At 41.1% G+C, this 14,535-nt stretch overlaps 1 protein-coding gene across 1 annotated transcript in view; it reads left to right on the top strand.

The window, feature by feature from the left end:
• LOC147890168 (uncharacterized) overlaps nucleotides 1-14,535 on the top strand; it is a 53,462-nt gene that overhangs the window by 27,368 nt on the left and 11,559 nt on the right. The window contains exons 2-13 of the mRNA XM_087390374.1: nucleotides 4,938-5,340; nucleotides 5,467-5,644; nucleotides 5,741-5,880; nucleotides 6,191-7,268; nucleotides 7,406-7,506; nucleotides 7,725-7,869; nucleotides 8,117-8,185; nucleotides 8,320-8,365; nucleotides 8,512-8,963; nucleotides 9,817-9,896; nucleotides 9,997-10,132; nucleotides 11,070-11,253. Of these exons, the coding sequence (XP_087246500.1) occupies nucleotides 4,938-5,340; nucleotides 5,467-5,644; nucleotides 5,741-5,880; nucleotides 6,191-7,268; nucleotides 7,406-7,506; nucleotides 7,725-7,869; nucleotides 8,117-8,185; nucleotides 8,320-8,365; nucleotides 8,512-8,963; nucleotides 9,817-9,896; nucleotides 9,997-10,132; nucleotides 11,070-11,253 (3,012 nt within the window). The remainder of the gene's footprint in view (nucleotides 1-4,937; nucleotides 5,341-5,466; nucleotides 5,645-5,740; nucleotides 5,881-6,190; nucleotides 7,269-7,405; nucleotides 7,507-7,724; nucleotides 7,870-8,116; nucleotides 8,186-8,319; nucleotides 8,366-8,511; nucleotides 8,964-9,816; nucleotides 9,897-9,996; nucleotides 10,133-11,069; nucleotides 11,254-14,535) is intronic.

Genomic DNA, 14,535 nt, shown 5'->3' with positions numbered 1-14,535 from the left:
GACAAGGATGCATGGGATACTTTGGCCAGTCTTATTAGATTCACGATGAGGTTTGGGTTGCCTATTTACGCAGGCAACTGGAGAGTGTTGAGATGAACGAAGGGGACATCATGGATGCCTATCTCACCAAAATTATGGATTTTAGAGAGCAGCTCATCTATGTTGATGAGATTGTGCTAGATCCACAGGTAGTGTCTACGACACTTGGGCTCCTTGACTCGTACCAAGGATTTGCTACGACACTGAGGCTAGTGGCCATGGGTGACCCCAACCACTATATATGTTCAATCAGCTTGTTTCCCTTCTCTTGCAAGAAGAGCAGGAGCCGCACCAATCAGGCTGCCTCCATTCATGCAGATAAGGTCTTTACAGATCATAGAGGCAAACAAGAATTTCAGCAAGCCCGAGACTTCTAGGCCTTCATGAACTTCTGCCCCCTCAGATGGGAAGAGAAAAAACAGCAAGCTTTGTAATTATTGCAGGAAGCCAGGTCATTACATCTTTGAATGTTGCAAGCGCATAGCTTCAGAGAAGAAAGAACAGCAAATAGGTCTTGCTGCCTCTGCTGCCCCTGCACATACTCATGAGGCAGAAAACCTTGCTAAGGATGAGTGGGCATTTGTTGTGACATGCCATTACCATCCAAAGAAGCATCGTACAGCCTTGTTCGTCTCGGATTCTGAGTCAGATTGGTACTTTGACAGTAGCACATTACTTCCCGTAGATCTCTCTTTCAGTCTTTGAGGGCTGCTCCACATGGTGGCACAGTGACATGTGCCAACAATGCATCCTACCCCGTCAAAGGGATAGGCTAGGTTGAGGTTACCTTAGTATCAGGGGTACAATAACACTTATGGAGGTGTTATTTGTGCCAGGTATAAAAAAGAACCTCATTTCTATCTCAGCCATCTCATTGAATGGCTTTCAAGTTCTTTTTGACGGTTATCGTTGTGTCGTGTATGGATGACTGTATTGTACTTATTGGGTCACTTTCTAGTGGGCTGTACCACCTTGATGTTTATGAAAAAAAGCCAGCTATTGAGGCAAACTTGGTGTTAGAGTCTGTCATTTCAGATTCTCACTAGTGGCATGAGAGATTGGGACATCTCAATTTTTAGAGTCTAGTGAAAATGCACTCAAAGGATATCCCACCCATGCATGCACCTCCTAAACATGTTTGTGAGGGTGCTTATTGGGCAAAATGCACAGGCTCTCATTTCCAAAGGATGAGGTTGTTGGTGCATCTAGAAAGTTGCATCTCATACATAGTGATGTATGCGGGCCAATGTGGACAGCACTTGGAGGCTACTTATACTTTTCCACATTCATGGATGACTTCACCAGGTTCACGTGGATTTATGGCATGAAAGCCAAGTCAGATGTCTTCTCATGTTTTCAACATTTTCTTGCCATGGCTGAAAATACAGCGGGAATAAACTCTTGACTCTCCCCTTTGATAGGGGGGGTGAGTACATGTCCTATGAGTTTCCTCAAATTTTAGTAGTCTAGGGTATCATTCATTAGTGCACAGTGCCATATACTCTACAGCAGAGTGGAGGAAAAATCGTACAGAGATGGAGATGAGCAGATGCATGCTGAAGGGCAAGTCTTTGCCGAACAAATTTTGATTGGATGCCATCATGTGTTCCAAATATGTACTCAATAGAATACCAACTTGCGCATTGGATGTGCACAGTTTTCGAGCAAAACCCTACGAGCAGAAAAGTACAAGCGATAATTTTTGACACCAACCTAGTATATTTCTCAAAGGAATAGACAATTCTTTCTTAATTGCTTATTTATGGAACCATATACTTCCTTATTTACCATTATAACCCTCATTTTAGAGGACATCATCTATATATGAACAAATAGTGAACACTTTAGAAACTCTTAAATCCCCCCCTACCATACTCTCTTTTGAGTATTATGGTAATTCAATGGATTTAGAAGAGTTTCCCTTAGCTTTAGCAATTCCATATTTGAAGTATTGAGAAGCTCTCATGTAACAATGTATAACATATTCCTTGGATGAGTTAGGAAAGAGATATTGAAAACCCTCATAGTTAAAGCCATTATAATCGATCATAATCAGCTCTACCATATTATCAAATATGGGAAGGCAAGGGAGGGATTTGAAAATTCTCCAAACCTAAGTACTTTTAAGGAAATGCGGTCCCTACTGAACTCCTTCCTACCATAATATGAATTAGGGAGAAGTAGCTCTCATATACTCCTTGAAATTCCCAAATTTTCTCTTCTGTACATCTCAAAATTATGCTCTCAAGCCTACCATTTTGAAATTTGAACATTTTTTCTTTTTACAACTCCTCAATCCGAGCTAAGGAGCAAAAGTTATGACCCCTTCTTTGTAGGACCTCCAAGGGTATTTTGCCGACGGAATAAGGTTGGGGCAAACTCTTCAAACCATAATCCTCTAGCAGAATACACTTCGAGGGTCTACAAAGAAGGGGTTACTTTTTTCTAGCTGAGGAACTGTAAAGAGGAGATTTACTCAAAATTTCATGATCTATCCAATGGTGAAAGAAAAAAAAGGATATTTGAAAGTCATAAAATAAGTCACCACTTAGATATTATATAAAGGTATATTTATATCTATCTCTATTCATAAATATTTTCAAATGTACTTACAGGTTCCTTGAAAAAATTTGGAATTTTGTGCTCTCCAAAAATGACTTGAGAGTATATATTTTGACCCCTTCCATCTTTTGTCCGCTCGTCGCTTGAGGCTTTTCGCTTGAAAAATGGAACACCCCCCCGGTCATTGAAAACTATCACATCCTATGAGGCATGGATTGGTTGGAAGCCTGTTATTTCACATATGCGGGTGTTTGGGTAATTGGCATATGCGCATGTTCCATCTCAGCTGAGGCATAAGCTTGAGGACAAGGCCATCAAATGCATAGTTGAAGTTGAATCTCCTAAGCTCTGGGCTCTTTCCAGTTCTGCAACACTTTCTGAGATAAACATCTCAGCCTTGCGACGATATTTATTCTTTAGGCAATCCTTACATAGATGTGGTTGAAGGCATGCAAAGCATAATCCTTCTCTTCTTGCTTTCTCTTTCTTCTCTGGCGTCAAAGAAGATTTTGACCAAGCCCACGTTGCCATACGGGGTACTTATTTTTTTATCCCTATGGTGGTACTTGGTTAGGAAACACTACTAGTTATTCTAGCTTGCTTGGCTTGATTATCGTTTTGTTATATGCTACCTTGTTTTATAAACTTTCCTAAGAAGACTTGTCTCTTTGGGTACTCATACCTAGACCCTAGATACAAAACCACTTGTTCTGCCTCTTACATCCTTCTAATATATTACAATAGCAATTGCATCTCAAGTGTGTTTGTGATGCTTCATTTGACCGTGTAACTTGCAAACCAAACATAAACCACATGCAATCAAACCGATTGTACAGTAGAAAAGGGGAAAGGGGGCAGATGTAGGAAGGGATTGAATAGCAAAGGGAGTATGAGAAAGGGGAAGAATAGAGATAGAGAGATGGATTGGAAGGAGGGAGAGGATGTAAGGTGAGGGAGAGATTGCACAGATGTGAAGGAATTGGAAGGGGTTGTAGATAAGGTGGAAATGTCAACATCATGCATACCCAGCACAAGTGGGGAAATAAGACTTATAGTCCCCCCTACTATCTCCTTTTTAGGACTCTTAACTCTGCTTTGTCCCCCTAGGGCTACCCCCTCCCCCCCTTCCCTTTTTATTGTAAGTGTTGTTTGGAGTAGAAGGAAGGCTTATCCTGCTGCTTGTTGATTCACTTCTCTACTCACATGGATTTTGAGAAACTTATGATATCGTTGAAAGGCATCTCACATTTGGAGGTAAACAGATATAAATGCTAAATTGTGCAAGTCACTTAGAGTCAACCAATATCCTACCATTGTGGTATTGTGGAGCCACAATATCATGATCAGAAATGAACTGGTCTTTGAGGCACATAAATAGGTCTAGATCCCATCCATGGCAGCGAATATGGAGTGGCCTTTAATCACAACCGGCAGCATCCCTGCCAAATGTTTCATGGGTTATGTGGTGGTTTGTCAGCTCATTGGTAGTTTCCACAAAATTGTTGAAATTGGCTGGGTCTTGTGCCACCTACTGCCTGTTGCCAGAAGAATCCCTAATCTCTACCATAGAATCCCTACTATGTTGTCTGATGGGCGTTTACAAGCATGGAGATATGTTAGGGTCATCATTCGGCACAGGAGGCATGAGCTGCTTATTACGAGTATCTTGCTTGAGTTGCCAATGGTGTCCTTCAAGATGGAGGTAGCATTTTCAGTTTGTGTGGCATGCCTGATTTTGAATTCTGTGTTTTGTAACCAATGGGCTTGAGCCCTCTGTGTGGCATGTGCTTTGATCCACTTCTGCATTACTGAGGAAAAGTGCCCTCATTGAAAATATCAAACCAAATAGCAGAACTTGCGACTGCGAAAAGCACTGAAAGGACGTGAAGATTTACTAAAAAATGCTCAGGAGGTTTTCTGCTTTCTGCAAGTTGCTCTACGCCATTGCATATTGCTGATATGAAAATGTGGCGGTTTCTTCAACGTGTCCTGTTTTTGTTTTTCATTGTGCAATTTTTGGGTAGGGTGGGAGGTGTGCCACAGGAAGCATCCCTGAATACAAGATGGAATATATAGTGTTTTTCAGAGTATTGTAGACCCGTCATCATTGTAGATCCAACCCTCAATACAAGATGGAATATTTAGTGTTTTTGTAAAGTATTGTAGACCTTGTCATTGTTGTAGATCCAATCTATGTCTCCAACTTATCTAGATGTTAACTGCCTGTGGTGTATGCATTGTATGGGTATGTGATTTGTTTATCGTTTGATCTTACAGAACTTATTAAGTCTGCTTCGTGCACAACATGATAAAACTGGAATTGGATGTTTTCACAGTGACAAGCAGTTCAGTATGGTTGAACATTCCTGTGGCAATCCTGATACTAGCTGCACTGCGGTATCTTTCTTTTGAGCTGGAGATACGTAAGAGGGTTCAGGCAGTAGATATTCCATCACATCTCTCGCATCTGCTGAAGCACCAAATATCTATTGAGCATCCACTACTTTGCTCTTCACCTGTATCAACCAGATGGAAAAGAAAGATTGATTCACCTATGATCGAGGCAGCTGTTGATGACTTCACTTGCCATATTGTGAAGGAGTTTGTAACAGATCTCTGGTACTCTTCACTCTCACCAAATCAAGATGTTCCAGAACAGCTCCGCCTTCTTATCAATGATATCGTTGGGGAAATTGCTCAAAGGGTCAGGCGCATCAATCTAATCAGTCTGCTCACTAGGTGCTCTGAAATCTCTCAGACGTTCGATGGTGTGAAAAGTTGCTGATATGGTATCATGTACATACCGTGTTTGGTGATAAGCTCCTGGATTTGTGATTATGCTCATTTGTGGTTTTGAGGCTGCAGGGATGTTGTGGATTTGGTGAAGAATCATTTAGAACTTTTTAGGCAGACAAAAGCCACTGTTGGTGTAAAAGTCTTTGACACTCTTTCATCCGAAGAACGAGAGGACAGATTGAAGCTAACTTTATTGCGGAAGAACCAGCTACACCCAGCCCTTTCTTCACCAGAGTTTGATTGCAAGGTGACAAGATGGCTGCCTTTTCATTAGACGTTCTACAAAACATTATATGATATTTTCTTTTGATGGTCAATGTGTTTAATGAATGTCTTTTTCCAGGTCCTGCAACAACTGATGAGTGGCGTGGTTGCTATTGTTTTGAGACCTCAAGATGCACAATGCCTTCTCATGAGAGGCCTAGCTCGAGAATTATTAGCCTGTGCTGTTTTACGACCGATCATGAACTTTGCAAGTCCTGGGTCTGTATATTTCACATTCATATGCCCAAGTCCTGATTGTTCTGCCAGATAATTCAAGAAAACAATCTGTTTGCAAACTGATGTAAACACCAAGTTCTTCATTGGCTCTTAATAGATTTGCGTCTGTTAGCCATACCCTATGAGATGCTTTTATTGTAGTCTTCTTGTTTGATCAGTACTATTTTGTATGTCTCTGAATGTGAGAGAGTTTCTCTATACCAGTGAAGGGGGTGGTTGTGCAACAAATTAGCGAGAAAAGTGATGGCTTGATCTTCCACTTTACTTGACAATTAATCTGCTTTTCATGTAGGTTTATCAACAAAGCCATTGAAAAAGCAGCACTTACTGCAAAAGAAAAGTCTCAAAACAAGAAGTCTGAAAGAGGAAATATGGATGAAAGCTTGAATAAGTCTTCTAAGGGTAACGTTTCACATCATTCTTACTCTGGTATCGATGCTCCTTCAAGTGAAGATCCATTTAAGGGAGGCGGCTCAAACACTGACAACCGGGATTTTGGCAAGAACTCTTTGCTTTCAGATAGGTCATTGCACACAAATGTTCGGCCAGATGCCCACACATATGGAAAGCAAGGAGACTGGGCTCAGGTGCTTGATGTTGTTAGTAAAAGGAGGACCAGAACTCTTGCTCCAGAGAACTTAGACAACCTGTGGGCAAAAGGACGCAACTATAAAAAGAGGGAATTGGAGAGGGCTTTGGCAAAATCAAATCAGGCAGTTTCAGGGACAGTTCCCCGGACAAGTGAAATGCCATTGAGGCTATCTTTTGAAAAACAAGACATGAGGCCTACTGGGAAAGATGCTTCTGTAAAACATGATGTTTACAAGGCAAACCAAGTTTCACAGTGGGGGGATTCTGTCAAATCTGTATCAGTAGAACCATTCTCTAGCTTGAAAGATTCTAGAAAGTCTTTTGAGCTAGCCAAAGCAGATAAGAGATATGAATCTGTTTCACGTAACCAGCTATATGGACAAGGCTTCCTTCAGGGAGAAGGAACTGGCACTGGTATGCAGAGTTCTTGTGAGTTGAAGCAGGGTGGTTCCTTGAATACTGATTTGCAGGTTGTGGGACATCCATTAGCCACTACAGTGGTAGATTCTCTACATGAATCAACTCTGGATGAGCCTCTGGGAGTTGGATTACACCAGCGACACACTAAAAATGCAAATACCAGCTTAGAAGGGTGGCAGAAACTGGAAAAATCTTCTCCAAGTCAAGATAATGGCCTAGACTATTGGGATACCACAGGGATGCAAATGTCTACAAGTAGTAGTCAGCTTGACCAAGTAGCTGGCTGGCTTAATGATCCGCCTGGAACAAGTGGACAAAGCTTGTCAGTGCGTTCAGCTGCCTCCAAATTGAATTGCTGGGTGAGGACAAGAAGCATGAAGAGCTTGAAGATCAATATTGTTGAAGGGATGTTTAGAAACTTACGTTCCCTGTTTATTAGTCCAGGTGGTCTTCTTCTGTTTTATTGTTGATATTTGTTTAGACTTCTTTTGTGCAGGTTGTTGGAGCTCATTTACAAAAGGCTGCATCCAAAACTTTCGCTGTTTACTCCATTGCTGTTACAGATTCTGATAACAACACTTGGTTTGTAGAAAGAAGGTATACTGATCTATTTTGGTGCAGGGACAGAATTGCTAATGGTCTAACAATCTTCAACTGCCTTTGAAAAGATCTGGCATTGACTCAGCAATTAGGGTTGAATTTTGTCTTCTGTGTAGATTGTTCTCTTTCACATGAAATTGTATTGAACTGTTGAGTATTTTAGCTGAGCATTAGCTTCTTAAGCTGAAAATAGTGGGGGCATGTCGGGCTTATAGGTTTCGGAATTTTGAGCAGCTACATCGGAATCTTCGTGACTTAACTCAATATAACCTTCAGTTGCCACCGAAGCGATATTTGTCATCAAGCTTGGATGATGCCTTTGTTCGTGATAGATGTATTTTGCTGGACAAGTATTTAAAAGTAAGTTCCAAAGAAAACAAGTTTTCTGGAATTTTCTTACTCTACCTTACACATCCATGGATAAAAGAAATTCACTTTTTGTGTGGTGGCCATTGATTAATGTGAGTAGGAATGTCATGGAATAATGTTGCCACCACATTACTGGCTTGAAACTTGAGAGTGTGGATTGTGACCATCCAAGATTATTTGCTTTTTGTCAAGTTTGGAAACCAACATGGACTCATCTTCTTATCTCTTTTTCTTTCAGGACTTGCTCACAATTCCAAGTATTGCAGAATTACACGAAGTCTGGGACTTTCTAAGTGTCACCTCAAAGGTCATGTTGTGGTTTTCATGTTGCAAGGGACAAAACATCAAAACTTTGTGCAAAAACTTAAAATTGATCAATTATGTCTCTATTTGATAAGATTTTGAATCTTGCTTCTTGTATTTCAAAATAAATTCTTGCAGAACTATGCTTTTGCCAAGTCTCCTTCAGTCATGAAAACCTTAGCAGGTAAGTCTTAACATGCTTTAATTCAGTTATCATTGCCTTCGTTTGCCTAAAATAAATCCACAGCCAATACTCATTTAGGTGCATTTATGCATTTAGATATTTATATTATCATAAATTAAATGTCTTCATATCATTAAATGTGGCAGTGAATGTTGATGATGCTGTTGATGATATGGTTCGACAATTAAAAGGAGTCTCTCATGGTATTCTTCGACGTGTTGGTGGTCCACCATCACCTGTAAGGGATGAGGTTGGTCCTTTGGTATCTGGGGATACTCCAAAGGTGGCTGGCCCATCAGAAACACCTTTCTGCAATAACATCTCCTACTTGGAGAGAGATAGATCAGAACAGTATTCAGATGACGAGTATGGTGGGCTTCCAGAGGATGAAAGTTCCTACTTGGTGGCAGGTTGGCACTCAGACAGTGAATTGCAAATGCCGGACTCAGTTTCTAATGCCTTTGCACAGCAGAGGATATCAGAATATGATAACAATGGTCAACGTCTTGAAAAAAGAAATGAACGTGATGCATTGTCTCCTGAAGAATCTACTGCAGGATCTGAAGTATTGGAAGAGGAGCTTGCAGTACCACCTGAGGTGTATACCAATATTGAATATTTTGTGTCTCAATTTCTGGCTTTCGTGCCTAGATTCTTAATAGGAGCAGTTTGGATAACATAGGGTTGTTACCAGCTACCTTTTTGTTCCATTGGTCCCCTTTGGTGCTGAATATAGAGAGAGGAGGCTTCATTTTAGATGTAGACTGCATGGTTCTCTTTGCAAAATGTGTATTTTACTTTTGGAAGGTGAAATTTCAGGGATTGAGAGTGTAACATATATAAAAAAAATGCCGGATTTGAATAAGCATTCCATGTAATAGGAAGGAAAAGCCCACCTCTTGAATTTGGCTGCACCTCGCCATAATTCAATTGACCTCATCTGTTGGATACGATAGGCTTAGAGTTTGTGGGATATATGTGTGCGCATGTGGATGTTTTGGGGTGGTGTGTGCGGAGCCTTTGAGGATCGAGGACGTGTTGATTGTTGAACAAATAGAAAGAATAGGTGTATCTCTCCAAGGTTAACACACGACCCTATATTATAACACGCTCATCCCTTGCTAGATAGATGCTTTGGATGTGAAGACAAAGTACCTGTTCTAAAGAATGGAATATCTTCTCACATGGATCAGTTTTCTTGTTTCACTCTTTGTAGCCTGACTTGTCAGAGGTTGCTTTATTTCACTTTTCTTAGGAAACAATTCAGGTGACTACAAGGCTTTGTCTTTCAAGTCTGTCTGTCTTGTACATTAGTGAGGACTGTTTATTTTTGTGTGATAGCGCTGCATCCCTGGACAATCACCAATTTCATTATGCTTTATAGGCAGGTGAGATATGATTGAACCATGAAATGTGCAATCAACCAACTAGAGGAAATATTGTTTTTGCAGTGGACGCCTCCAAAGTTGACCGTGCCTTTGTTGAATTTGGTAGATGGCATCTTTCAGCTAAAACGGAGGGGTTGGATAAGGTTGGGAGACCCTTTTCTGTTCATTTTTTGCTTGTTCACCTTTAAGTATAATGACTTCAACCTTGTATATTACATCAACACTTGCTGTGGGTTTTTGCAGGCGTCAAGTGTTCTGGATGGCAAAACAAATACTGCAGCTGGGCATGGGAGATGCTGTGGATGATTGGTTGGTTACACAAATACAGTACCTCAGAAGAGAAGATGTTGTCTCATCCACCATAAGACGGGTTGAAGAGGTAAGAATCACTAAAAAAATGGGAATGTTTAGTGATCGTTTAGTTTGACATGTATGGTCGAAACCTTTATTGCAATAAAGTTACTGTGATGTGCTCTCTTTCCTCGTTTTGCTTGCCAGAATTTGTGTGGAGTGGTGCTTGAATAAGCTTCTGACTGTAGAGCTTCTTATTTTGGTGAAAGTTACTTATATGGCGATTTCTTTTATATCGAAAGTTTCACACACACACACACACACACACACACACACGCATGTATGTCTCTATTTATTTATTAGTGCATGAAAGAAAGAAGGAAGAAAGGTGTATTAATGTATACGGAAGGCCAAAAACCTTATGAGACCAAAAGTTGAATAAATTATGGAGGCACTAGGAGGAACTAGAGGCGTCTAGCACCATATAAGAAGCTACTAAGGAAACTAGGTCCATGGTCTGGAATGATTCCTGCTATGTCATTTGTCAGCCATGAGTAGGTTGAGCTTCGCATGTTCTTGATTAGGGTCCCATTGGCAATCCTGGTGTCTAGGGAGTATATCCCAAATTTGTTGTTGGTGTCCCCTAGTCATTGCTGAAGGGCATACTTTTGGGCGACTTGAGGTTGCATGAGGCTGGGATGCAACTATGGTGGTGCCTTAGATGGAGAGAGAGAGAGAGAGAGAGAGAGCTCAAAGCTAATACCCAATCTCAGATTCAAAACACATAACCAGGTGCCATGGTGGCTCTCCTATGAGCTAGAAAATACAGGGAGGGAGGGAGGGAGGGAGGGCTGCAATTGGTGCTGATGAAGATGCTGGAGAGGTCATATCTGCTAGTCCTCTGTATGGTGGAGTTTGTGGATTGAAACATTGTTAATGACTTTCATGAGGTTAAAATAAATGTTCCAGCTATTTTACTTTGCATGATGGGAATGTCATTATTGACCTTTACAGTTTGCTTTCAGACTCTTTGGCCTGGTGGTGTATTCATTACCAAAAACAAAAAGGTGGAAAACAGTAGTATATCAGATGGCTCCTCAAGCAAAGCAACCAAGCAGTCTATTCAAAAAGGGTTGGATCAGTCTGCATTATTCGAGTCACAACTGGAAGCTTCTCGATGTGCACATGTAGTGCATGAAATTCTTGTCGGTAAGCTCTTTTCTGAAATTTATGTGCATGCTTGGGTGGGTAGATGCATGTGCAGATGTGCATGGGGAGAAGAAGAGAGAGAAGTAAAGGAGAAGATGTGTGTTCTAATGGCTTAAATGCTTTGAGAGTCTTGATAAAAAAATACACATTCAGATATTAGGACCTCGGCTCAAATGCTTTGAGAGTCTTGATCGAAAAATACACATTTTGATATTAGGACCTGTAGTGCCAAATCATCTACTATACGGCCAATCTTCTTGATCTAGACTTTGAGGGTCTAGATGGAAAATGCATGTTTAGAGGCATGTATACAGACAATCCTTTTCAAATATCTCTTGAATAACATTCCTCTTACTTGCTTCCATGACAACCCATAGATAAGCCATCTACTTGTATATTAATTTGTGCACTTTGCCCATCCATTTTTGTTGCTTTTGGTTTTTTGAATCCTTTTGCAGTCGAGAATTGTTTAATGATGGAGGCACTAGGAGGAACTAGACACATGGTGAGCTAAAGAGATTTTCAGGGCAAAGGACCATTCAAAATGCTGAAGGTAACATGGACATTACCATTTGTCCGGCAGCCACATTGGTGGACACTTGGATTGATGAGGCTTCCTTGAGCTCTACATATGTATGCTATGGATTCATTGACTGCACATTGAGGGATGGTGTTGGAGCAGTGTAGATGTGTTGATACCTAGGTGTATGCTCCCATATGGAAAGAGCTAGGATGTAAGTACGATACATCTTTTAAAGGCTCACTTAGGGGTCCAAACTTGGGCCAATGAGGGGCTGTTAGTTGGATGAGGTGGTAAATAGAAGTGGTAAGATCGAGGGGTCTGCTGCCATGTGGCAGTGGTGTGAGTGTTTTGTGTGAGTTCTTTCTATAGGACTTCAAATACTGGCTAGTTATCTTCATTAAATCCAATGCATTGGTCATCTACGTCTAGTGATATTACTTTCCATGCTTTGTACACCATTCCACTATGTTGTGTTGCAAGATGATTACCCATATTTCTCAAACAAATACCAATTCCAACTAGTATTGTATCTTCCAACCGAGGTATTTTGTGTCCACTCCCTCCCTATTTAAAATAGGAATTGATCAAATTGCAATTCATCATTGGATAGAGCATGAGAAATTGAGTTTTTTAATAATAATAAAAAACTTGTCGATATGAGGTAAGGTTTACAAAATATGACGTCTTTTGTATCGGCTCCCCTCCTTATTTCGCCGGTGAAATGGGGGTTGAGGGGTGATCAAATTTCAACAATTGGATAGTGCATGAGAAATTGAGCATTTTTTCTTTTTACAACTTGTCCATCCGAGGTACAGCTTGCAAGTTACGACATATTTTGTATCAACTCACCTCCCTATTTCGCTAGAGAAATAGGGGCTGAGAGATAATCAAAATTCAATTTTCAATCTAGCATTGGATAGAACATGAGAAATTTAGCATTTATCTTTTTACAGTCTCTTTGTAGTCCTTTTTTGTTTTGGACCATTCATATTGCCTAGTCCCTTTTTGTTTAGGCTAATATAAGTTTGGGCTTGTGGGATGGCATATTTTCTAGTACATATTTTCGATGTGGCCATTCTGACAAGCATGTTGATATGTAATTTTTATAGTTGTTTTGAGGTTATGTTTGATAATTTGTTTCATTGCTCGTCGAGAATGGACTAGGGTGTTTTGGGGTTATTTCTTACAAAAATATTATGAAGCCAGTGTCTAAAAACCTTCATAAAAACCAACATCTCCAGCCTTTAGGCCTTTAAACAGCTCGGAAGCTTGAGGGTTTTAGCTTGAAAAATGGTAAGTACCCCACAGTTCACACTTCATTTAGTGTACAACCAGTCACATCTAGGTGATAGGATGTTGGGAGCCAGCGCATGGGCTACATGTGGAGTTATCATACAATCCATATGGTTGTTTAGGCTTGTAGGGCGTGGAGCATCGTAGTCTTATGAGGCATGCAACATGCTCAATAGATAGAGAGTGATCCGATGAGAAAAGTGTTTCCCATACCCTCTCATGGATTTATACACCCTATAGTTCCTAGTACCTTCAAACAAGGTCTTGTGGGTGCTAGGCAATATTGTCTATTTACGGAATGGAATGATATTATATAGTTTAACTTGAGGGACTTTGGAACCAGCAATCTTCGAGTGAAGTCTAGTTTACACAGTAGGTAGTAACATTGAGCCCTAACGGTTACCTTTCGTTTGGGTGAAGTTTGAGAAGTCTAGCTTGAGTTATGGCCCTAGTAAACCTTGAATACATTAAATGCTCAAGTTTGTGTGGATGGTTGCATTATTCTGGTTAGAATGTAGCATGACCTCCGGTCTAAGAGTGGTGCAGTAAGCATACGAGAGAGAGAGAGAGAGAGAGAGAGAGAGAGAGAGGGGGGGGGCGGGGAGGGAGGGAGAGGCAATGACACTGTATATACATTAAGAGAACCATCCAAACACTGAGGAGAAGAATGCTCCAAGAGATGCTATGCAAAGGAGGGCATGGTCGTATATAGGCGTGGCAGTGACTGACCCAGGGCTTGCCATCTGGCGGACCTAGGGTTAGTTGATTGACCCAGGCCAGGTCGCTTAACCCGACCAGCTACCTAGAGGAAAACCTAACTTGAATAGGGCGGGAACACCCACAATAAACCCTCACTCCCTATGAGATGCACATAACTCTAACAGCCTCTCTATAGCTCAAAGTGAGCATGTAATCTTAGGAAATAAGTCAATGAAGACGCAACCATGAACCCTCGAAGACTGGCATATTGGATTCACCCACCAAACAACCTGGATCCTTGAAACAAAATGCCACCTTGAGCAGAGGAGTCATCCGCAGTTGTGATTTCCCAAGCCAGTAGCACCGAGTTCCCAATAAAGTAATACGGACTGTGGAACACGCTACGCCCAGTCCTTGCGGTGAACACATCAATATCAATATAGGAACCTTGGACATCGAACTCCGGAACAAACCAGGCCCTTAGTCTCTGTGCCACCAAGCAACGAACCTCGAACGCATCTGGTCCATAGCTACACATTGCTACCTTGCCTACCAGACTTTCAAATGATTGGGGCCATTATCAACCCCCACTCCCTCCCACATGCCCTCTCTGGCTGTGACTCGTGGGAGGGCGCGGAACTGGTGCTAGAAGGCTGGGGTAATCTGGAGATTCTTGCCAAGAACTGCCTTGGAACAACTAGACTGTGAAGAAGAATCTGACTCTAAGTTTTAGTCCTTTGATTTGCCTTTGGATTGACAATATGTGG

Source organism: Dipteris shenzhenensis, chromosome 19, assembly GCF_047967505.1.
Source record: "Dipteris shenzhenensis isolate YYH24624 ecotype China chromosome 19, Dip_SZ_1.0, whole genome shotgun sequence".
In the NCBI taxonomy this organism is placed as follows: domain Eukaryota; kingdom Viridiplantae; phylum Streptophyta; class Polypodiopsida; order Gleicheniales; family Dipteridaceae; genus Dipteris; species Dipteris shenzhenensis.
Note: the sequence above shows the minus strand (reverse complement) of the source record. Positions and strands in the feature narration are given on the sequence as shown.